Raw genomic sequence first — 22,478 nt, 5'->3', positions numbered from 1 at the left:
CTTCGAGGCCGCTGGCGGAGGCGTCACCAAGTCCACAAGCAACAACGTCTTTGCCTCCTTCTTGAGGCGGCCGACCTTGGTGCTCGGTTTTTTCTTTGGCCGGTGCGGCGTCGGAGCGGCATCGTCCGAGTCGGATGGAGGAATGTAGTCGTCGCCTGAATCCTGCATGAGATCGTTCTCGATATCGTCGATGGGGCGAACCGCAGCTTTGGCCACGGATTTGGCCTTGGCGAGCTTCCGTGCCGGCTGCATCAACAACAGCGAGGGCTTGTCCTCGGAGCATCCATCTCCGTGTTTGGATGAGCCCTGGGTGGCTTTTAGAACACCCTCGTCGGTCAGCTTTCCCTTGAAGGGCTTGACTTTGAGTGACGCACCGGCGTCCGCACCTTTGAACAGGAGGCGCGAGCCTTCGGCCGTTGACGATGTCTCTCGCTTTTGTTGGATGTGGTTTTCGACTTCTTTCAGGAGCGTTTGCTGAATACAGGCGCAGCAGACGATGTAGCCGGCAACGACACATGCACAGCAGCAAGACAAATGACAAACGTTAGCCAGAGTATCATCCAACAAGCGTCAACGTCGGCCACACCACAGGCGCCACAGGACCGACATAACCGCCGTGCGTCCTTCAACAGCCCTGTACCTTGAATTCCTCGTGCTCCAGCATCTGGCTGACGATAAACTCGGCCTTGGAGGTCCCACCGGCAATGTATTTCGGAATCGCGTGCGTGACTGCGCCCTCGACCCCCGTGATGATGTCCTTGAACTTGCCCGGAGACATCTCGAAGCTGCTGTTTTCGGAGAGGGACGAGTTGCCAGAGTTGTTGCTGTAGCGGGCCCGCTTCGCAGGCTCGTTGAGCCTTCCCTTCCCTTCGATACCGCGCTTTTTCTTGCTGCGATACTCGGCGAGCTGTGCTTCCCTTGATGCAACGGAGACCGTTTGAACTTGATGCAATGAAGGGGGGGGGAGTTAGCGTCTGATAGATAGCCTGCTTGGCCATGCTGCCCTGGAATGCAATGTGTCGCTGGCGACCACTTCAGCAGAGAGGGGATGGATATACTGCTTACCAACGGTTTCGTTGATAACAATGTTGTTTTTGATGAATGACGACTTTGTTGCAAAATTGAGGGTGCTGCGATGCAACCAAAGGTACTGTGGTTGGACTTGCGTCGAAGAATGCGCACAAGCGGAGCACAGCAGCAATGACTGCACTGTAGATGCAGGACTCGGCGTGGGCTGCTGACGGCATTGACACCTGTTCCGTCAAATCCAACTTACTTGTACGAGTCCACAAAATCAAACTACACCGACAAGACTGCGTCAGTGCGGGATAGGGCCAAACAGCTGCCGTCGCCTGAATGAAGGCGATCTTGAGAGGCGTTTCAGCCAAAGCAGATGCCAAACAGACTTACCGGTTCAGGGGAGATGCATGCAATCATCTGCAAGCGATGTAGACTCTCGCGTTAGTTTTGACCAGATCGGACTGAGCGCAGACCTTGGGGGACACCGCCAACACAACCTACCAGCCCTAATGCGGTCCCACCCAGCGAGTCTTGAAGAAACCGCGTGATCTTGGAGTCTCTATATTCCCATATCAGCAAGACAGACATCGATTGTCAGCACAGATGCGGCACATCAAGCGCGTCATCAATATTGCACACAGACAACTACCTGTATGGAACCCGAGATGCGCTTTTGTTGAGTGCCTCGACGACCTGGCCGAGCACGAACAGGCTCCGGTTGATGGCACCGCTTTCGACGAGCCGGGCGCCCGAGTTTCCGGTCCGACGGTTGTCTTCAGAGCCGGCCAGATCAATAAGATGGAGCTTCGACGATAGCAGCACCTCTGGGCTTTGCTGTGTCGAAATCTGGCGGCGTTGAGTGGGATCGTACACGCGCGTTGGAAGGACGGATCGGTGGTGTTTCCACAGTCGTTGTGGCCAAGCGATGTGGAGGCGTCAGTCGGGAACGGCACAGCAGCGCAACAGTACCGGACACCCATACAAGAAACATGTCTTACGTGAAGCTGCAGCACGAAATGTGATCGGGACGAGTGCTCATTCAGCTTTGTCGCTCCTGTTGAGCGATTTTTGAGGGCAAGGCTGCCGTTCGAATCGAGGATCGTGATCAGGCCGCGGCATTGACAAAAACAGCCCATCCATGTACAGCCGAGCAGCAGTCGGCGAAGAGAAACCGTGAATTGTCGAGACAGGGAGTGGAGACGACGATGACATCAGCGCTCGGGCGGAAGCGCCCCCTCCTCCGGCTGGGAATGCTGCCTTACCCGTGGCTGCTCTGGAAATCGGGCATCGACTTGATGTCCATCCTGGTCAAGCCTGCAACGACAATGCTGCGGCCGGGGGCTTCCCTTAGATCCAGTCCACCAGGCTGCGGGCCGATGGAGATTCCGGATGAAGAGATAGATGTGTTTTGGGGAGGGGGTTTAGTGATTGGCATAGTCGACGTGCACCAAAGTGGGCATGACGGAGTGACGGAAGGTCGCATCGAGTCGGGGTTCGGATGGCTTGCTGCAGCACACAGCTGTCGCTACCCTTGAGCGGTGCATTGGATAGCTCAGCCTCGCAAGACTACTTACCACTCGCTCAGATGACAGCAGATCAAAAATCTATAGACATGATCCAGGTGCGGCGTCGATAGCAGCGTTCGGTCGAGCGGGTTAGTTGGCCGGGACGACGGCACTAGAAAGCAAGGCATACGATATTCGGCTGTCACCTTTTCGTTGTAAATTTCCAGCCACGAGCCCTGTATGGTTGCTTGCAGCTTCTCCGCTTGAATGTGATTCAGCAGCAGCTCGATGGCACGCGGAATGATTCCAGGATCTGAGGACGAAGATCCGTTCATGGTGTGTGTCTTTCCTGTGCGATTACCAATCGCCGCAGTCCAGTATCAGTGGAAATGTCAAACTCCCGGCTGTCTCCACGACACAGTGTAGCGGAGACCAGTCCATCATGCCAAGGCGATGACGATTGTGTTGGTGTCGGCAGTTGTCGGATAAATGTGGTTGCTTGTACCTGATCCCGTTTGACCGTATGCAAAGACTGGCTCCAGAACAAGATTGGTTTCAATATTGAACGCACGGCGATTCAAGGATTTTTTGAACGTTAGCTTCCGCGGACGACCGATCGTTGTTGCACTTTCAAGATGCTGGGAGGGCGACTCCGAGAGCAGATATCGCCAGCGATAGCCACATCTGATGCGGCTGGCAGATGTATGGAACCGCTCGGATAGATACGCACCTGTTGCATTTTTGCCTGGCAGGAGTGGTCGAGAGTGCGATCCGAGGCAGTGAGTATCCCGAGCTTGGGCGCACATTGGCACGAGACTGCCGCTCATGAGTCGCCAGGAAGCCTGGGGCATACCTGTAAAGAGCGCCTTCAGTATCGGCTCAACGCTTGCAAAGACATCCTGTTGAGTGTGCGAGTCGCCAAAGACTCGGTCGAAGCTAGGAGTTGCCGTCGACGAGAGAAGCGGCGTCAGGAATCAACAAAGTCAGTTCCCGTCCCGAAAGGAAATGTGTCAGTTGGGAGCCGGTTTACGACGGTCCAAACGTGCTGCCAATGGTCACAGACTCGGCACTGCGGCATTGGAGCATGAAGCTCGCTTCCGGGCTTGTCGATGCCTTCGCGCGGCATTTCAAGACACACAGCACAATGTGTATCTTGGCCGGATCCCGGCTGTCGACGAATCCAGATCAACACTGCGCCCGTTGTGCTGTCAGCGAACTAACTGTGGTTGGATAAACAACCTGTAGGTAAGCCGCTCGGACGAATTCCGTGGATTGACGATGGCAGGCGGCCCTCGAGTCTACATCGAGGGTGATGGGCGATATCTCGGGATGCTGCATGGGTTTCAGGGGCCTCATGCGGAGGAAGACCTTGACGGACTGGTCGGCCTCGGACGGCTTGGATGTCGGCTGGGGCTCGGTGAGCGACGCCTTCTTGGCCGGACGGTTCATCAGCATGGAGGCGTCGCTGGAGGGGGAGCTGGGGGGAACCGCTGGTGAGGATGCTGGTGTGGATACGGAGGGCAGCGCCGCTGCTGGAGCAAGCGAGTGCGAGTGCGGATGCGGATGCGGATGTGGGTGTGGATGCGATCGGCATCAGTCAACCGGCCTCTGCCCAGTCCCTTGATCGGGCCACCTGCCCGAATGAGAATAAATTGAAGCGCCTCCACGTGACCGGAACATGAGCAGGACCAAGCCAGATCCAGGACCAGCGGCGCCGGATCGACCATGGACTCTGGCCAAGAGAATCCATTGCGGTACGACGTTCATCGCCAGGGCGAGAAGAGATGCAGTAAATGGTCCGGGCAGGCGTAATCCAGCTTTATTTCGAGATAGGGCGAGCACCAGGAACTCATCGGACGTTCGCTGGCGAACAAAACCTGTGGGGCCAGGAGACCGACGGCAAGACATACCAGCCCGCCAATGACTGCCAAAGCTCAAGCTGTCGGCTGGCCGGCTGGGGCGGAAGGATGGTTGGCATAGTAACCCGACGCATACGACACAGAGCTTTCTCGCTCCGACCGGACCCGGCTGGACTGGGCATAATGGATAAATTCGACCACTTGCTGCCGGCTCGGGAGCCCATCGCCCTGATCCTCGGCCTGGAGGATCTTATCCTTCTTCTCAAGGTGCTCGCGGCTTTTTTGGTCTGCACCGGCGTGCTGGATGGCATTCAGGAGCACGCCAATGGGGTGGCGACCGCAAATGGTGTTGTCGGTCTCGCGCAGATAGTCGGCAAACTGCTTCGGATCGAGTGTCTCGATGGCGTCCATGCCCCTTCGATCGAGCCGCTCGATCGATTTGTAGATGGGATCACCTCGCTCGGCGTCAGCATCCTTGAAGGTGTACCGGAAGCGCTGGCCCCAGTGGCAAAAGTCAGAGGAGATGATGAAGAGGGTATTGGGCTCGTTGAGGTACGGGGCCAGAAGCTTGCCATAGACGGCCTCCTTCTTGCTATCGATGGCACCGATGAGCACCGGGACGACGGCAAAGGGGCGGGTGTTTCTGGGGATGTGCGGATGAGATGAGTCGAGTCAGCAAGTGTGGTTTCGGTCGCGACCGCAGCTGCCTGGGAACTGGCCCTACCTCTCCATGATCTTGAAGAGGAAGGGCAGCTGCATTTCGATACTATGCTCGTCCTCATCGACCTCGAGCGTCATGTACGTGAACAGCTTGGACTGCATGAGCGAGGCAATCGCTGTGGTGTGTTGTTGGCAGGCATGCGTTTCGACATGATGGGCATGAGCTACTCTGGTGCATTGCCGGTAGAGCAGCAACACATCGACAACAAAGCTGCGCCGAAGCGGAAAGTTTCAGAGTCGAAACGGCCCGGACAGCATACCATCCTTGTCGATCTTGAGATTCCCGAGAGGCGTCTCGTACTCGTCGCATCGGGAGAGGGCGCACCCGTTGAGATAGACATGGTGGCTGGGGCCGAGAATGAAGACTCGCTCGCTATCGTCAGGACAATGGGTGGTTAGCGACGATATCAAAGACGATGGATGGGCCTGATAAATTGCTGGCAAAGGTATTCAATGGCATCCGTGGAGACCAGGGAGCGGCTCCAGTGACTTGCAATCCCAGCCAGAGGCGACAGCGAAGCACCGATTACATGTTGGTTGTGTCGACGCATTTGTATGCGTAGGCGGCAGCAGGGCCTGAATAGCTGAATCCAGCATGTCTGCGGCAAGGAAACAGCAAGAGACAGTGAGCCCAACAGCAAGCGGGGAAGGATGAGCTCAACATCAGTCTCTCGAGCTTGTGCATCGCCGTGAGGTAACCCCGTCGGTGTGGATACTGCTCAGGATTGATTTTGCGTGGTGCATTATCATCGCAAAGACACATCTGCACCAATACGCACGGCGAGATGATGGCCCGCGCATGCGGGATAGGCAGCTGGAGGGAAACGGGCGAGTGCCGGCTATCGATCTCGGCCGGAACGTTTCCGAGGAACTTGTCCAGCTGCTGGGAAAGCTCGGTTTCTGAAAGCCCCCGACAGAAACGTTGTGAGTATAGTGGCTCGTCAGCTGGATAGCCACGGCGGGATGGTGCTGGATAGCCACGGCGAGATGGTGCTGGATAGCCATGGTCGCAAGCAGGGAAAGGGATCATGTCTGGGCTGGCAGGGAGACTCACTCGACGAGCTGTACCAGGAGCCGGCATGGGATGCCTTGCGGATGACGGGAGTGTCCTTGAGCTTGAACATGGCGATGCCCTATGGGTGTTCTTGGAGGCAGCCAATATGCGACGGATGCAGAGCGATGCATCCAAGCAGCGGGTCGGGAGAGAGAAGCTCTCGGACAAGCCAGGCGGGGCGGCGAATGTGGCGGGCAAGCAGAGGGAAAGGACATGTGCGTGGCTGCTTGGATCAACATGCAGCCAGCAGCCGACGACATCGGACGCAATCCACCATGTCCTGAATGGCCCTGGCCAAGCAAGACTGCCCTCGGTCCTATCCTCGTCTGCCCAGCACCAGCATGGGCGGCCAGAGGAGCCAGAGACACTCGGCCGACTCGATATCTTTGGGCACACGCGACGCACCAGATTTGCTCTGCAATGCACTGGACTTGCTCTGCAGTGCACTGGACCTGCTCGGCAGCCAGGCACCAGTTGTTCCCCAAAACCCCGGCCCAGGATCCGGCGACAAAAGCACATGCCAAAAGTCACATTCAGGAGGCGGATGTGTTCAGCGGGCGAGCGGTCGCCAGGGACGATGCAACGCTTTGGGGCAAGCAGCGATCCGATCAGCGGGGACTGCGCCCATCAGGAGGAAGGCAGAGGCGTTTTCATGTGCCCGCTGTGGCGACAGCGATCCCCAAAACGCCGGCCGGTTTGGAGTTGCCTCCGACCTGGCTCGTTGGGGACGCTGATCGGAGGGCGGGCCGTTCAAGACGAATGCGGATGGGCAAATTGGATGCGGCGGATGGTTTCGGCAAGTTGGGGCATCGACGCCGTTGATGCGGTTGATGCAATTGATGAGATGTTGCAGGATATATGTCGTGTACCAGCTATGATGCCACCATATCTATCACACCCATCACACCCATCACACTCATCGCACCCATCATATCATATCATGTCATATCATGTCATATCATATTCACCGCACCAGTCTATCTCATCCGCCACATCCACCACACCCACCGCCCCAACACGCCGGTCGCAACCTGGTTCGAGTGCGCGCGCCTTATGTCAGCGGCCCCCCAAAACACCCGCCGCCCGGTTCGAGCCGCGCCAGCCCGGCCTTGTGCGCCCGCGCCGCCGATTGGCCCGCCGATTGGCCCGCCGCGTGATGCCGCGCCTGGTGCGCAGAGGCGTCTGGTGCGCAATCTTTTTTTTTCGTCTTCCGCACCCTCCGATAAAAGCGCCCCTCTGGTCAGGCTATTCCCTCGCCATCCCCTCGTCTGCCCAGCACCGTCGGTCCCACTTGCCCTCCAATCGCATCATGTCGCACACTGTCGATTCCTGGGTGAGTTGCGGTCCTGCATGTCTGCACGGAGCGTGCATCGACCCTGATGCCGTCTCGCCGCACTCCCTCCGTTCCACTCTGCGTTCATCATCGGCCATGCAGCGGCTGCTCTGCCGTCCCGCCCGTGCACTGGCTCACTCGCTTTCGCACTTGCACTCTCGCTTCTCTTTTACACAGAACACCTGCCTCAACGTCCCTCTCGAGGTCGAGGACAAGGAAATCTATGAGCTGATCCAGCAGGAGAAGTGGAGACAGTACTCCTGCCTCGAGCTCATCGCCTCGGAGGTAATGGCCCAATCCACTCGCCAGCACGCGGACCATCGGCGCAGGTCATTGGCACTCGCACCGATCCTCTGCGCGTTGCTGTGTGCTGACCCTGGGTCGCCTCTCCGTCCGACTGCAGAACTTCACTTCCCAGGCTGTCATGGAGGCCAACGGCTCGGCCCTGACCAACAAGTATTCCGAGGGTTGGTACCGCTGGCAGCCCAATCTCGCGTTGTGTAGCAGATCCCAGTCTCGGCTCTGCTCTTCGCCACACATCGGGCTCGCGCTGCGATATCTGGCGTCCGGCTGATCCGCTCGCCATCCGCCCTTCCTTCCAGGTCTTCCCGGCGCTCGCTACTACGGCGGCAACGAGCACATTGATGTCATCGAGAACGTCTGCCGTACCCGTGCCCTCGCTGCCTTCAACCTCGATGCCCAGAAGTGGGGAGTCAACGTCCAGCCCTACTCCGGTAAGTCCCGTGCTGCACTTTCCGCAGATATCCTCCCACGCCGATCCATCTGCATTTGCCCCCCCCCACTGACTTGCTCGGCTGGTTTGTCCCTGCAGGCTCCACTGCCAACTTCTCGGCCCTCACTGGTCTCCTCGCTCCCCACGACCGCATCATGGGCCTCGATCTCCCCTCCGGCGGCCAGTAAGTCTCTTGCCCTTCCCATCCGCACAACCTTTCCGATCCGCAACTTCATAGGCAATCGAGATCGGCTGAATACGCATTCTGACCCTACCGGCCACATCATCCGTGTCCAGTCTGACCCACGGCTATGCCACCGCCAAGAAGAAGGTCTCGTCCTCGGCCATCTACTTCGAGTCTCTCCCCTACCAGGTCGACATGACCACCGGCTACGTCGACTACGACAAGCTCGAGCAGAACGCCAGCCTCTTCCGCCCCAAGCTCATCATCTGTGGCGCCAGTGCTTATGCCCGTGAATGGGACTATGCCCGCCTCCGCAAGGTCGCCGACCAGCACGGTGCCTACCTGATGGCCGACATTGCCCACATCAGTGGTCTCGTTGCCTCCTCCGAGGCCGCCAACCCCTTCGAGTACTGCGACGTCGTCACCACCACCACCCACAAGACCCTCCGTGGTCCTCGTGCTGGTCTCATCTTCTTCCGCCGTGCTCCCAAGGGCGAGAAGAACTGGGACCTCGAGGAGCGCATCAACTTTGCCGTCTTCCCCTCCAACCAGGGCGGCCCCCACAACAACACCATTGCCGCCATTGCCGTCGCCCTGAAGCAGGCCGCCAGCCCCGCCTTCAAGGCCTACGCCAAGCAGGTCCGTGCCAACGCCGTCGCTCTCTCCGACGCTCTCAAGGCCAAGGGCTACAAGATCGTCACCGACGGTACCGACAACCACATCGTCCTCTGGGACCTTCGTCCCATTGGCATCACCGGCTCCAAGATGGAGAAGCTGTGCGACTACCTCGCCATCACCCTCAACAAGAACGCCGTCCACGGCGACTCCTCGGCCCTCACCCCCGGTGGTGTCCGTCTCGGCACCTCGGCCCTGACCTCCAGAAGCTTCAAGGAGGCCGACTTTGTCAAGGTTGCCGAGTTCCTGCACCGCGGTGTCGAGATTGCCATCAAGCTCCAGTCCACCGCCGGCAAGCTGCTCAAGGACTTTATCGTTGCTGCCGAGTCCAGCGAGGAGGTCAAGGCCCTCAAGGCCGAGGTCGAGGCCTTTGCCCACTCGTTCCCCATGCCCGGCTTCGACCCCAGCTCTGTTCCTGCTGCTCTCCGCCACTAAATGCGCCGTGATACACCCTCCTCCCCTTTGAGAATCCGCTGCGCCGTGCCGCGCCGCCCCTCTCTTTATATCGTTTTCATGCTGTATCTATGGCCATCGGCCACTCTTCCCCAGGCACTAAATACAATCCAATAAAAACGGGACACCCCGGATTTTGAGCATTGATCAAATATTTTGCTACCTCAAAACATCACACACTGGCCATGAACATTCAGTGATGCAATTCTGGACCTGAACCAAGGACGCTCTCTCACTCAGATGGCTCCCCGCAAGCGAAAGGCACCACCCAGGCGGCGGCGATTCAAGCGACTCGATCACCAGGTGTGCTCAGTGCCGGGAAGCCAAGCGACTCGAGAATCCCGAGTATCTTGATATCGAGTTAGTATGGAATTGTTCAGAGGGTCGAGTGAATGCATCCACCACATTCCCACCTGATCTGCATTCCTGATCTGCACCCCTGATCTGCATTCCTGATCTGCACTCCTGATCTGCATTCCTGATCTACACTCCTGATCCACCATGCCGCCTGGCAATTTTGGCGCCAAAACGTCAGCAGCCCGACCCTGCCCGCTGGTTCACTCACTCGTCCTGCCCCTCCGCCGATATGCTGCAGCATCCGCCCTGCCGCATCCTGCCACCCTCCAACTTTGCCGACATTCTTGGTCATCGCTCCTTCGGTTTGCAGACGTTTCTCGCTCCCATCCTCGCCGATCTACAACCCTTGCTTCTCACCCAAGGCCTTGAGCATCGCTTGCTCCAGCGCACCGTCAAGCGACCACCGACACCCCGAGGTGTTGCCCTGACTGCATCCAGATCCGGCTTGATCATAATCGCTCCCTTCATCCACAAGTCGGCGCATTCTCCATCTGGCCGATCCAGGGGTAGCAAGCCGCCAGTAGGGCTCGTCAAGGGGTTGTCTTTGTCAAGGGGTGTACCGTATCACAAGGGACACTCGCCTCCTGCCCTTCCGAGACTGCGATCCTGTTCCACCAACAGCCAACCCGATCGCTGCCTCGACTGTGGGCTGTGTGAAATTTCCACCAACCATATCGCATCGCATCCACGTCGCATCCACATCGCATCCACTTTCCGATCTGAAGAGCATTCATACCCGTTGCATAGCCTCTGTGAGATGAGCTCCCCAAGCAACCGCACTGCGACATGCTTGCCGCTGCTTCAGCGCACTGGGTCGGATCCTACTGTCGCACCGCCTATCGCTCCAGCCGCTGGGATATCCCCTCCGGACTCGATGTCGGTAACAACAGGCGCAATGCATCGTCCGGTCGGACCGCCTTTGGTCAAACCTTTGGCCATGGCTTTCGTCAAGCCATCCGGCAACCGGCCTGTCAGCCCGCCACTGTCGCACTCGCCCGTTGACTATGCTCTGCTGGCACTCTCCCCGCTATCAATGCGGCGGCGATCCAGCGGCTGCAGCGAATATTCAGATAGGTATGCGGTCTTGGTTCCTCGCGGATCCAAGATATTCCCCTCCCGTCGTTCCCATTCTGATGCAAGATCAGGATTCGACCCTGGGTGACTCATGCTTGCCCCTCCAGGTTGATGCCGATCCGCAACGAAGAGCCCGTGGCAAAGTTCAACTTGCACCGCGAGGGCGAGGTCGGCTGCAAGCGGAAGCACTCTCAACAAGCCGAGCTCGATCTCCATCGCGGTAAGCCGGCCATCCAAAGTTTGCAAGGGTGATTGGTGCAATCGATCGACCAAGGACCAGCAACCATGCTTGCTCTCTCCGCTGATTCACACCACCCTCGTGCCTCGTCTCTGACCAGAGGAGGCCGGTAAAGCATATGCTGCCGTGCTCCAAACTGAACTGGCCAACGAGCCGCCACCGAGCCTCGCCTATTACAGCAAGGCCATGTGTCCCTCGACTCCGACAAAGACCAAGACCCTGTTGACCTACAGGTCGCCGTCGAACCCCAATCGCCTCAAGATCCTGGACCATCCGCGCGCGCCAAAGTACTCGACGACCCCGATCAAGCCCGAGTCTCAGATGATCCTTTCCTCTCCGAAAAAACCGATTCGAAAGATACCAAAAGTGCCATACAAGGTCCTGGATGCGCCGGATCTTCAGGTATAATAGCGAGGCTGCATGAAACGGGCGGGTGGTTTGTTCTCGGGTACTGCTCACGCTGCTCGCACTGCATCAAACGAGGGGGGCGACATCTGGCTGCGCGGCCGCTATGAATCGGCCTTGCTCCTTCTTTGAGTCCCAACCATGTGCCTTGTCCAATGATACCGGGCAAATATGGAAACAGGACGACTTTTATCTGAATCTTTTGGACTGGTCCACAAGCAATTACCTCGGGGTCGGTCTCGGCAGCTGCGTATATCTTTGGAACGCCGGAAACAGCAAGGTCGGTGGCTCGCGGATTGGGGCAGCAATCGCCGTCGTATTGCCATCCCTGGTCGTGGGGTGCAACGGATGCTCGCCCATTCGCCGTAACCCCGTTGTTGGTAAACCATCGAGCGTTGTGGGACCAGCATGGCAGCCCTTCCCTCTCTCTTTGTCCTAACTTGACCGCTGTTGCTGCAGGTCATCAAGCTTTGCGACTTGGGCTCCCACGAGGATCTGGTTACATCGGTTTCGTGGTCGCCGCGCGGCTCGCACATCGCCATCGGAACCAACACCGGCATCGTCCAGATCTGGGATGCCGCCAAGGGGAAGAAGGTCCGAAGCATGAAGGGTCATTCGGCTAGGGTCGGCTCGCTTGCCTGGAACGGGGACACACTTACCTCGGGCAGCCGCGACCGCAACATCTTCCAGAGAGACGTGCGGATGCCGAGCGACTACACCAAGAGCCTGAAGGCACACGTCCAGGAGGTTCGTCGAGTTCAGAAGCGTCCAGCATATGCCATAGAGAGTTTCGGGGGACAGATGGTGCGAATATCCCATTGTGCCGACGACCGATTCTGGCAAGCCCGGGAATGTTTCATATGCGGCGCATCGCTGGGATCCACTACCACCCTCGATATCGCAACCGCTGAGTGAAGATCGGCTGGCCTAAAGCGCATACACATCTTTGTTTGGGTCTCAGGTGTGCGGCCTCAAATGGAGTCCGGATGGCTCGTATCTTGCCTCTGGTGGAAACGACAACAATCTGTTTGTCTGGGATCGATGCTGCGAGACCCCGCTGTGCTCCTTCAGCGACCACACTGCGGCCGTAAAGGCGATTGCATGGTCGCCGCACCAGGTCGGTCTCGGCCAACTGAGGCTGGCTGCTCGGCGAGATTGCTGCGGTGCTTGTTGAGATGAAACATGTAGCGCCAGGACTCTCGGACGCCCGCACAGCTCCAGCACCAGCCGCACTCGACTTCCCAGGACTAACCCACAAGCACCCCATCCCTCCCTCGCTTCCTTCTTGCCAACAGCATGGGCTGCTCGCTTCTGGCGGTGGAACGGCCGACCGCCGGATCCGATTCTGGAACACCCTGACAGGCACCCACATCCGCAGCATCGACACGGGCTCGCAGGTGTGCAACCTGGCCTGGGCTAAGCACGTCAACGAGCTCGTCAGCACCCACGGCTACTCCCAAAACCAAATCGTCATATGGAAAGCGCCGCAAATGGAGCAGATAGCGATCTTGACGGGCCACACCTATCGTGTCCTCTATCTGGCCATGTCGCCCGACGGCCAAAATATCGTCACCGGGGCTGGCGACGAGACCCTGCGGTTCTGGAACGTCTTCAACAAGATGAAGCCCAAGGCAGGATACGGCAGCGGATTCTCGGCACTTGCCCCAATGAGATAGCCTCGCAGCTGTGCGTGGTGGGCGGGAGCACCGGGGGCTCTCGGCCAAGTCGCTGCAGTCATTTCTTCTGTCACCTCGATGTGCGGTCCATTCATAGTCGGCTCACTTTCTGTCTCGCTGCCACATGCCAATCTTCAGACATTTCGACGCACTCATTTACGGATCCCTCGCCTCTGCTCTTAGCCGCATAGAGTGCCACCGACCCTTCTTTGTCCATTTGATGTCTTTGATCGTATCGTTGTGCATAGATAGACGATATTTCCATGTATCGGACAAGACAGCTTATATTAGAGATACAATTCCGATCCGCAGTGCGCCGTCGGTTTCACCGGATCTCCGTACGATGTTCATTTCTAGGAGAAGCATGGAAACGACGGACAGCCATCGATCGACCATGGCTACCATCGGCATTATTGGACACCGATCGCATGCTCATCGTGTTGCAACTGACTTGGTCATCTTGTGCATGCCTTGGCTCCATTGGTGTCGCTGCTCTGGATTGTGTCGCTGCTCTGGATTGTGTCAACTGCTCTAAGCGCGCATTGGCATCGATGTGTAGCGGCACTCGTCGATAGATTGGATGAACAGAGATGTTCGGGAATAAGGATGCGTTGTCCATTCCAAACACACCTGTTGATGCATCGTGTGTTTTGGAACTTGACAGAGTCGCTTGTCTTGAGCGAGCCATGGAGCCACAGAATCCTCGGAGCAGCAACCGGGGCTCTTCGTCCCAAAGCTGGATCGGTTTGGTCGAGCTCAGAGGCACAGGTTTGAAGGCATAAGCCGGTAAACCAGACAGCGATCCAGTCCATTTGCGTCAGTCCGGCACTCCGTGAGCAACCATATTGGTGTGCGGCTGAAGAGTGCCCCGACATCATGCGCCATGCCATGTCCAATCTCCAGAACCAGGATGGCATCCGAGCTCAGACCAGAGTTGCGATGGAGTGCGTCCAGCCCGGCGATGATGGCTTCGTAGGCCTCCATTCCGGTCGCGCCGCTGACAAGTGCTTCGGCGGGCTCGGCGTTCAGTGTGCGGCCCTCCAGCAGCCGTGCCTTGCGATGGGACAGGTACGGGGGGTTGCAGACAACGAGATCAAAGGGCATCGGATTCTGCGCGCCATCAGGCTCGAGCGACTCGTAGATCCTTTCAAATGTACCGACAGCGAACCGGGCACGCGATGCAACGCCGTTGTCCTGGGCGTTTCTCTGGGCAATGTCGAGGGCCTCTGGGGATATATCAAGCCCGACACCTACCGAGCCAGCCAAGCTTGCCAGGATCGAGATGAGAAGACACCCTGATCCGGTGCCCAGATCGAGGACGCGCACGGACTGACCAGCGTCGGATCTTGGCTGGAGCAGCTCGATCGATGCTTGGACCAGAGTCTCGGTGCCTTGACGCGGGATCAGCACAGAGGAGTTGACATGGAAGTTGTGCCGAAAGAAACGCTGCGAGTTCCGGTGATCGTAGTTAGCTTCGGCCTGTAGGTGCGCTCAACAAATGGGGTCCAGGATGTGCTCGGACCATGGTTGGCCGAGCTCGCGGTGGATTGGAAACGGAGTGTCATGGCAGATCGCACTCTCGACACCCTTCAGCAGCTTCATCTGCCCTCTCTCCCTACTCCTCGTCACAAGTGCTGCCATCCTAGACAATAATTGGCTTCCTACCTTGGTCCCGGTGATGTAAGCAAGAGGAACTTCCGAGATGCCGTTTGAGTGGAGCGTCGGGTGCTCTGAGGAGATGCTCAGTCCCTGGGCCTCAAGTTGTTCCCGATGCTGCTTCAGCTCCTCAAGCTCCAGCTCGCGCTTCTTGCGGACGGTCTGTTCCTCTCTCGAGCAAAGCGCCTCGAACTTGGCCGGCGGACCGTGCTCGACATCAAGGCGCTGCTGCGTGAAGGGATGCTGCAGCGAGACACCGACGAGAGCGAGGAAGATCCCCTTGCCTCGGGCTGTGCGAAAGTCCGCCGTGTGTTTGCCGTTTCCAATGACGGAATGGCCGAGGCACTCGAGGTGCAGGCGGACCTGATACTTGGTTTGCGGCAGCATGCCGTTTTGGGGCGTGAGCTCTACCAGGGTCAAGTAGCCGGAAGGGTGGTTGCGAGTCGGGACGGTTGCGATGATGGCACACTTGGTTGCGGCAGCTACCCCTGCATCGGCGGTGAATTGCAGACAAGAATGGCGACATCGGGAGGTTTCAGTGTTGGTTGAGGCTCGAATAAGCCTGACTCAAAATGCGCCCGACAAGCGTGTGGGATCTGGAAAGCCGCCACTCACCATCGAGTGGCTCGCTGACTATAAAGCTTGTCGGATGGTCCCCAGTCTGTACAAGCGGATGTGCAGACAGATCGCCGAGACAGAGAGCCGTCCAGCGGAACTCGACCAGCCCATCGGCAACCATTTGGCGCACCGCCGTCTCTGCTTCTTGCGTCTTGAGGCAGAGGACAAGTCCGGGAGTGGCTTTGTCGAGAGACACAATGCAGGAAGGCATCGCTAGAGCGGCTCGGGGGTATTGGCTCGGGACTGGCTGGAGGATATGTCGCAGGGCCGTCTCGAGTGTCTTGGCGTCGAAACGGGAGACGGTGACCCCACTGGGCTTCCAGACAACTGCGATATCGTCGTCTTCGTAGAGCACCTAGTCAGGCGACGAGAGGGAGATCCAATTCAGCTGTCGGCCGTGGCAGGTCGCCGAGTTGGTGTTCAAGACTGGACCGAGAGTTGCTGTGCTTGAGGGTCGTGACGACCGCAGCCACTGGTGCACTTGCAGCACCAAGGTGCCATAAATATGCCTGAAAGCGGGATCGGTTTTACAACGCCTGCATGTGCTTCCTATGCCCGCGACATACCTGCAGATCCATAAACTCCTGGTCTCGTCGAACGTCGTCACAGGTGCGGTCGAGGATCGTGACAGCGTCGCCAGTCTTGAGAAGGCGTGCCTCCGAGGTCGGCGCCTTGCCGTTGACGAGAACGATGCCCTGGGTGAAGGCGGCGTGCGCTTGCGATTTGGACGTGATGATGTCGGCAAATGCATGCCGCATAAATCGGGGAAGACGGGTGTTGTTGTACTGCTCCGAAACGACGGCGGTGTGTGTGGTCCGGGACCGATGCGCTTGAGCGATATCACCGCCGGCTACCAGAGCAGCCGGACAGGGCCGGATCGCCTGCGGGATGGCTGTATCGCCGCCGTCGCCATCGTCGCTCATGAATGCACTCGGGGGACAGGATGCGAGCAGCTGACGATGGGGGAGTTGGGCAAGACGTGTGGTGCTGGGATATGGCTGTGGCCTGGCTTGGGCCCAAGCTCCGACCGTGCGACGCGCAGCCTCCCCGAATAGGGCATATGAAGTTCATTTGCGGCCCGTGTGCAACTTTTTTTGTTTTTCTTCTGGGCTGCGATGCGATCCACCACCCCGTCTCCGCGAGCCGGTCAACCCGCACGAAGGAGAGCCCATCCGCCCATCCGCCCATCCGCCCATCCGCCCATCCGCCCACTCCCCCCAGCAAGCAGAGCATCTCTCGCGGCCCGAGTACTCGCCATGGTGAAGCGGTCAAACTCGCAGCAGCTGGCTCAGCCAGCCAAGAAGAAGCAAGGTAGGCATCGAGCCTGGCGGCCCGGTCAAGGAGACGAATAGCGAACACCTTCGCTGGCAGTGGATCTGACAATCGAATGATGTGCCTGCAGCCGTCATCTCAGCAGAAGGACAGGTCCGTGTGAACCCCAAGAAAACTGTCGTTATTGAGGAGGTTGAAGACATTCCTGACGACGATGAGGATGAGGACGATGAGGATGACGATGACGATGAGGATGAGGATGACAATGACGATGAAGATGACGACGATGAAGCCGCCGACTATGACGACAAAGACGATGGTGCCGATGAAGAGACGGATGCTCAAGGCGCAGTTGATTCGCGGCTCAGTGGTGATGACGCCGTCAGCGCCCTCGAAGGTAGGCATGCGGGTGCTCCATGGCAGAGCCAAGGCGCATTGGGAGTGACAACGCAACCATGCGCTGTCCACCTTTGCAGATGACTGACTTTTGTGCCGCCCACCAAAGGCACTGATCTGTCCAAGGCCGTGAGCAAGGAATTCCAGTCACTGAACCTGTCCGAGAACACGGCCAAGGCCATCGCCGACATGGGCTTTGCGCAGATGACGGAAGTCCAGGCCCGCTCGATCCCATCAGCAATGACGGGCCGCGACATCCTCGGCGCCGCCAAGACCGGATCCGGCAAGACGCTGGCCTTCCTGATCCCGGCGATCGAGTTGCTGCACAAGCTCAAGTTCAAGCCCCGAAACGGAACCGGAGTCGTGGTCATCTCGCCCACACGCGAGCTTGCCCTCCAGATCTTTGGCGTCGCCAAGGAGCTTCTCAAGTACCACAGCCAGACGTTCGGCATCGTCATGGGTGGCGCAAATCGCAAGGCTGAGGCCGACAAGCTCACCAAGGGCGTCAACCTGCTCATTGCCACCCCGGGCAGACTCTTGGATCATCTCCAGGTGCGTTTGGAAGACCCGCCACGTTTGCTTGAGCACTCTACTGGTCCTTGTGACTTACTTCCGTGTAGGAGTGGCGGATGACTACCAACGGTCATGGACGAAAGAATGGCAACCATCTGAACTCGGACCGTTGGCGTCGACACTGACCTGCCGACTTTTGCATTTTGCATGACAGAACACCCAAGGCTTTATCGTGAAAAACCTCAAGTGTCTGATCATTGACGAAGCCGATCGGATATTGGAAGTCGGTTTCGAGGAGGAAATGCATCAGATTATCAAGCTCCTGCCCAAAGGTCAGCACTCTGTTGGATTCGACCGGTCGAGCGACGATCTCTCTCTGCATTGCCAGCTCGGGACGCCGGATTGACCCATCTCGTTGTTGTTTGTGTTGTGTCCTCCCACATCGCCCTCTCCAGAGCGCCAGACTATGCTCTTCTCTGCCACTCAGACCACCAAGGTCGACGATCTGGCGCGCGTCTCGCTCAAAAAGTCGCCGCTGTACATCAACGTGGACGAACACAAGGTTAATGCCACGGCCGAGGGTCTGGAGCAGGGCTATGTCGTGTGCCCGAGCGAGAACCGGTTCCTGCTGCTGTTCACCTTCCTGAAGAAAAACCTGAAGAAGAAGATGATTGTATTCATGTCCAGCTGCAACTCGGTCAAGTACTATGCCGAGTTGCTGAATTACATTGACATTCCCGTGTTGGATTTGCACGTAAGTCTGCTGGCGACAGCGTCGTGCTGGTGGGAGGGGGCAAGAGGGTCCGATATGCAGCGTATGGCGAAGGGTGACGGTAGCAATGAGGCTCTGCTATGTAGACAGCTGCTGTGATGGCATTGGACAGGCTTGCTCAAAGCGCTTTCTTGCTCCTTCAAACAGGGCCGCCAAAAGCAGCAGAAGCGCACAAACACCTTCTTTGAGTTTGTGAATGCGGAGACCGGCATCCTGCTGTGTACAGATGTCGCGGCTCGTGGCCTGGATATCCCTGCTGTCGACTGGATCATCCAGTACGATCCTCCGGATGATCCCAGAGTAAGCATCGCGGACGAGTGCCGCCACCCCTTGCAGCTGGCGAATGGGCGGAAGTCGGATGGGATGAGATGGGATAGATGCAGTGATGGCGCTGTCCCGGAATGGTTCGTGTTGCCTGATGAATCGCTGACCCACCATTGCTACCCGTATCAGGAATACATTCACCGAGTCGGACGCACCGCTCGTGCTGGCGGTCGTGGCAAGGCTCTGCTTTTCCTGCTTCCCCAGGAGCTCGGATTCCTGCGGTTCCTGAAGCAAGCGCGTGTACCGCTGAACGAGTACCAGTTCCCGTCCTCCAAGATAGCGAACGTGCAGTCTCAACTCGAGAAACTGGTGGAGAAGAACTACTATCTCAACAAGAGCGCCAAGGATGGCTATCGCTCGTACCTGCAGGCGTACGCGTCACATTCGCTGAAGCAAATCTTCAACATCAACAACTTGGATCTGCAAAAGGTTGCCCGAGCCTTTGGATTCACTGTGCCCCCAAGAGTCAACATCACGATCGGGGCAAGCGGCAAGACGGACCGGAAGGAGCGCAAGGGCGGATATCAGGCCAAGAAGAAGCCCAACGAAGAGCACTTCAAGCGCAAGGCGGGGGGTGCTGATGGTCGACAATGGAACCGATAATAGCCAGTGCTGTCTGAGGCGACCGTGGCCATCCGTGTGTGAAGGTGTCTCGCTTCAAGATAAGTTCGCTGTAGCCCCGGTTGAATGGGTCGCTGCTTTCCGCATGGAAGCCATCGGCGCGGCATGTGCTCCGACATGTGCTCTGACATGCTCTCGGACATGTGCTGGCTGATCAAAGTCTGCGGATGCGGACGGGCGAGCTTCATGTGACGAGCATGCCGTTCGGTCTGTGGCGCTTGCATACCGAAACGGAGTTCGCCATGCCTCCATTGCTTTTGAACCACCCCTTGGACATTGAATACACGTATCCACATATATTGACCAAGCACAGCGCTCGCGACAATGGCGTCGCAGTGGGTCTGCGTGACAGCTGGCGACTGTCTCCGCATCCTCGAATCCTGCATTCTCTGATGTCGGCTGCACGGGCTGTATCACATAGCAGTATATTTGCTTGTATCTATCAAGACGCTCGCAGACGACGGCGACGAGATGAGGGATGGGAAATTTTGTACAGACGCAGAGTGGAAGGAAGAGATACGCTGCGAACCAGAACGGGGGAAGGAAAGAATGGTTGATTGAGTGTCGATTCGATGGAGTGGGGGACACACGTATGCAGTGTTTGCGATGATGTGATGGCCATGGCGAGTGAGTGTGCAGTTGGCTCCGAGATGCTTGACACATCATGCTTGGGTGGAACGATGGCTGAGGGTTGTTGTTGGGAGGGGGGGCGTCGACGTGCTGGAAGATACCACGGTCCTCTCGCACGGCGTGGCAGGGAGAGTAGAGTTGCAGGAGGGGACCGGGACCAGCAATTCTGGTATATAGATGGATAAAGTGGTGGCAAAGAGGACGGAGGGGAAGGGTGGTGGCAACGGCGATGACAATGACAATGACAATGACAACGGCGATGACAATGACAATGACAATGACAATGACAATGACAATGACAATGACAATGATAATGGCGGCGACTACTCGCTGGACGAGGCATCGTGTGAGTAGACCGGCAGAACCATGGCATTGCTTGGCGACAGCGGACGATTCTTGAGCGACGCCTTGGATGAAGCGTGGTTGAGACGGAACGCCGATTGGCCCTTGGCAATCTCCTGGGCGCTGAGCAGCCGGTACTGCTGGTCTTCCTGGCGCGGGAGCGAGCCACTCATGGTCAGCGATGGCGAAGGGCTCCGGATACTGAAGGGCGAATAGTTGTAGTTCAGGACCTGGCCCTCGTCTCGGGACTTGAGCGAGCCCTGCGAGGGCATTGACGAGAGGTTCGAGGGTTGAGCAGCGGCATGTGGAGGCTTGGGAGAGAGGTGAGAGGAGAGATGAGGCGAAGGGACGGTGGGGTGCTTCGGTGACGAGTGCGCCGAGCCCGGTGCCGAGCCCGGTGCCGAGCCTGGTGGCGAGCCAAATGCCTTGAGGCGGTCGATGGAGGCGTGTGTCGAGTGGTGCGCCGAGTGGCGAGAGGAATACAGGGTGGCGGTGTCCTCGAGTGACTGGGGTTTTGGCAGAGATTTTGCCTGGAGATGGCGCCGGTACTCTGTTTCGAGGGACTGAGATGGTCTGAAGACGACGGTGGCTGCATCGCTGTGGAGAGATGGGTCGGGCGCGGAGGATGTCGACGACGTCGAGCTGGTTCTGCGGTGGTCGGACAGGCCGTTGCTGGCAGTCGAGTAGCTCAGGAGGTCGTGGAGCGACGCCGGGCTGCGGGGCTCAGAGGCAGGGGTTGTTTGCAGGGCGGCGGTCGACAAGGACCGCATCTCGCGCTTGAGGGAGGAGCGGGCGAGACATGGCGGGAGGATAATGACCAGCAGAATCACGACAACCACGGCGGTGCCAACAAGGGCGACGGGGAGGGTCAGATTGAAGTTGGAGTCTGCGCTGGGCGACGGGGATGCCGAAGGGGATGCCGAAGGGGATGCCGAGGGGGACGCTGAGGTGCCATTGGAGGCGGCGTCGAGACCGAGGAGGGCAAAGTCCAGGAACATTTCTCAAGGCAGCATTCGACTCGAGCGCGGGAGCAGATTGTGTAGCAGAAGCAGAGACAGGCGTGGAGGCAAATGCGAGCGTGGAGTCGACTGCGGGGACGACTGTGGGATCGATTGCGGGATCGACCGCAGGAGGAAAAGGGGGTCTTGGACAGAGAAAAGAGTACCGAGGGGGGACGAAAGTGGTGCCGCGGGATTGGGCAATGCGACCGGGGACTGGCGAAGCGGGGTTGGGACGCAAGTCTGGGAGGCAATGTCAAACGGATAATGCGGGCGCCGTCTGGAAGAGGGTTGACAGCAACAGCGACTTGACAGGGTGTCGGCCGAGACCCAAGCGCGGATGAGCGAACGGCCAAAGCGCAGAGGAGCGAGCAGGCAGAGGCAAACGCTGCCGAAGAGAAAAGCCTGCCTGCCCCCCTCGCGGGCAGGTGGGCCCAAGAAAAAGCGCACCGCAGGCCGCCCCCTGTCCCGAGGCGCCGGTTGTCCAATGCATATGACGGCATCTTGGGGCCGCGGCGCAAGGCCAGCGGCACGTTTCGGCGACGGCCGACGGCGGTCTATGGATCAGACGCACGCCGACAACGCGGCCGGCGCTGGGCACAGGACTGGGGCACACGGCCGTGCGGCCGGCGGCAGAGCGCACACGCTGTGGGCAATAGGGTGTGCACGGGCTGTGGGCTCGAGCCTGTGCGAGCATGGCGAGCTTGTGCGGGCAGCCGAAGGGCAATGTTCTGCACCGGCGATATGCTTGGGCCGGCGACTGCGCGGACTGCCGCTGCGGTCCATGCGCTTGCGGGGAAGCAGTGCTTGTGTTAGTGGTGCTGCTTTGCTGTGGTGCTGCTTTGCTGTGGTTGGTTTTGTCGCCGGTGGTGCTGATGCGGTTGTTGTTGCGATGTTGATGGTGTTGTGATCGGCATCGACATCGGCGGTGCTTGTCGAGGCGGGCCGGCGCTGCGATCCCCAGTGGCGAGCGGAGCGCATCTCGGCCCGTGGGCCCTGGTTGGAAGCGTGGTGGTGATCGTGATGGTGGTTATCGTGGTGGTGCTGGTG

At 58.4% G+C, this 22,478-nt stretch overlaps 7 protein-coding genes across 7 annotated transcripts; 3 read left to right on the top strand and 4 right to left on the bottom strand.

Moving 5' to 3' along the window:
* Window positions 1-479: 479 nt before the first annotated feature.
* Window positions 480-3,639, bottom strand: BJ171DRAFT_311483 (P-loop containing nucleoside triphosphate hydrolase protein). The gene is made up of 12 exons (XM_053107101.1): window positions 3,256-3,639; window positions 3,031-3,057; window positions 2,732-2,874; window positions 2,595-2,624; window positions 2,283-2,386; window positions 2,019-2,100; window positions 1,670-1,866; window positions 1,522-1,579; window positions 1,411-1,437; window positions 1,277-1,299; window positions 1,066-1,130; window positions 480-942 (listed from the first exon to the last, which is right to left on the bottom strand). The coding sequence occupies exons 1-12, from the start codon at window positions 3,374-3,376 to the stop codon at window positions 626-628; spliced, it is 1,194 nt and encodes a 397-aa protein (XP_052969162.1). The 5' UTR covers window positions 3,377-3,639; the 3' UTR covers window positions 480-625.
* Window positions 3,640-4,314: 675 nt separating this feature from the next.
* On the bottom strand, window positions 4,315-5,906 carry BJ171DRAFT_495600 (putative dioxygenase). Its single transcript, XM_053110146.1, has 4 exons — window positions 5,635-5,906; window positions 5,365-5,477; window positions 5,109-5,220; window positions 4,315-5,027 (listed from the first exon to the last, which is right to left on the bottom strand). The coding sequence occupies exons 1-4, from the start codon at window positions 5,865-5,867 to the stop codon at window positions 4,460-4,462; spliced, it is 1,026 nt and encodes a 341-aa protein (XP_052969161.1). The 5' UTR covers window positions 5,868-5,906; the 3' UTR covers window positions 4,315-4,459.
* Window positions 5,907-7,467: 1,561 nt separating this feature from the next.
* Window positions 7,468-9,518, top strand: BJ171DRAFT_579433 (serine hydroxymethyltransferase; the record flags this gene model as incomplete). Its single annotated transcript, XM_053113968.1, has 6 exons — window positions 7,468-7,491; window positions 7,669-7,776; window positions 7,895-7,958; window positions 8,094-8,225; window positions 8,324-8,408; window positions 8,522-9,518. The coding sequence occupies 6 exons, from the start codon at window positions 7,468-7,470 to the stop codon at window positions 9,516-9,518; spliced, it is 1,410 nt and encodes a 469-aa protein (XP_052969160.1).
* An 899-nt stretch (window positions 9,519-10,417) lies between these two features.
* On the top strand, window positions 10,418-13,541 carry BJ171DRAFT_439977 (cell cycle regulatory protein). Its single transcript, XM_053108042.1, has 7 exons — window positions 10,418-10,967; window positions 11,075-11,187; window positions 11,306-11,607; window positions 11,792-11,890; window positions 12,070-12,357; window positions 12,572-12,727; window positions 12,906-13,541. Exons 1-7 carry the CDS (start codon window positions 10,651-10,653, stop codon window positions 13,284-13,286), a joined length of 1,656 nt encoding a protein of 551 aa, XP_052969159.1. The 5' UTR covers window positions 10,418-10,650; the 3' UTR covers window positions 13,287-13,541.
* A 390-nt stretch (window positions 13,542-13,931) lies between these two features.
* BJ171DRAFT_311367 (S-adenosyl-L-methionine-dependent methyltransferase) lies at window positions 13,932-15,964 on the bottom strand. The gene is made up of 3 exons (XM_053107099.1): window positions 15,558-15,964; window positions 14,952-15,430; window positions 13,932-14,732 (listed from the first exon to the last, which is right to left on the bottom strand). Exons 1-3 carry the CDS (start codon window positions 15,769-15,771, stop codon window positions 14,043-14,045), a joined length of 1,383 nt encoding a protein of 460 aa, XP_052969158.1. The 5' UTR covers window positions 15,772-15,964; the 3' UTR covers window positions 13,932-14,042.
* A 1,468-nt stretch (window positions 15,965-17,432) lies between these two features.
* Window positions 17,433-19,440, top strand: BJ171DRAFT_421330 (P-loop containing nucleoside triphosphate hydrolase protein; the record flags this gene model as incomplete). Its single annotated transcript, XM_053107483.1, has 5 exons — window positions 17,433-17,780; window positions 17,956-18,073; window positions 18,197-18,495; window positions 18,661-18,813; window positions 18,967-19,440. 5 exons carry the CDS (start codon window positions 17,433-17,435, stop codon window positions 19,438-19,440), a joined length of 1,392 nt encoding a protein of 463 aa, XP_052969157.1.
* A 935-nt stretch (window positions 19,441-20,375) lies between these two features.
* BJ171DRAFT_495582 (uncharacterized protein) lies at window positions 20,376-21,809 on the bottom strand. Its single transcript, XM_053110145.1, has one exon. It carries the CDS (start codon window positions 21,426-21,428, stop codon window positions 20,412-20,414), a length of 1,017 nt encoding a protein of 338 aa, XP_052969156.1. The 5' UTR covers window positions 21,429-21,809; the 3' UTR covers window positions 20,376-20,411.
* Window positions 21,810-22,478: the final 669 nt, after the last annotated feature.

The sequence above is a fragment of the Polychytrium aggregatum genome, assembly GCF_025602895.1.
Source record: "Polychytrium aggregatum strain JEL109 chromosome Unknown BJ171scaffold_9, whole genome shotgun sequence".
NCBI classification, from domain to species: Eukaryota; Fungi; Chytridiomycota; class Chytridiomycetes; order Polychytriales; genus Polychytrium; species Polychytrium aggregatum.
Note: the sequence above shows the minus strand (reverse complement) of the source record. Positions and strands in the feature narration are given on the sequence as shown.

Bases quoted from the DNA above. Each gene is read 5' to 3' on its own strand.
- BJ171DRAFT_495582 (XM_053110145.1), bottom strand. From the start codon at position 21,428: ATGTTCCTGGACTTTGCCCTCCTCGGTCTCGACGCCGCCTCCAATGGC.
- BJ171DRAFT_311483 (XM_053107101.1), bottom strand. From the start codon at position 3,376: ATGCCCCAGGCTTCCTGGCGACTCATGAGCGGCAGTCTCGTGCCAATG. The intron at 1,580-1,669 runs GTAGTTGTCTGT...ATGGGAATATAG, and splicing joins GCATCTCGGGTTCCATACAG to AGACTCCAAGATCACGCGGT. The intron at 943-1,065 runs GTAAGCAGTATA...CATTGCATCAAG, and splicing joins TGTTATCAACGAAACCGTTG to TTCAAACGGTCTCCGTTGCA.
- BJ171DRAFT_495600 (XM_053110146.1), bottom strand. From the start codon at position 5,867: ATGTGTCTTTGCGATGATAATGCACCACGCAAAATCAATCCTGAGCAG. The intron at 5,478-5,634 runs GTAATCGGTGCT...TCCTGACGATAG, and splicing joins TGCGTCGACACAACCAACAT to CGAGCGAGTCTTCATTCTCG. The intron at 5,028-5,108 runs GTAGGGCCAGTT...GCACATCCCCAG, and splicing joins CTCTTCAAGATCATGGAGAG to AAACACCCGCCCCTTTGCCG.
- BJ171DRAFT_311367 (XM_053107099.1), bottom strand. From the start codon at position 15,771: ATGCCTTCCTGCATTGTGTCTCTCGACAAAGCCACTCCCGGACTTGTC. The intron at 15,431-15,557 runs GTGAGTGGCGGC...CCGCCGATGCAG, and splicing joins AGTCAGCGAGCCACTCGATG to GGGTAGCTGCCGCAACCAAG. The intron at 14,733-14,951 runs GTAGGAAGCCAA...CGGAACTCGCAG, and splicing joins CTTACATCACCGGGACCAAG to CGTTTCTTTCGGCACAACTT.
- BJ171DRAFT_439977 (XM_053108042.1), top strand. From the start codon at position 10,651: ATGAGCTCCCCAAGCAACCGCACTGCGACATGCTTGCCGCTGCTTCAG. The intron at 10,968-11,074 runs GTATGCGGTCTT...TTGCCCCTCCAG, and splicing joins TGCAGCGAATATTCAGATAG to GTTGATGCCGATCCGCAACG. The intron at 12,358-12,571 runs GTTCGTCGAGTT...TTTGGGTCTCAG, and splicing joins TGAAGGCACACGTCCAGGAG to GTGTGCGGCCTCAAATGGAG.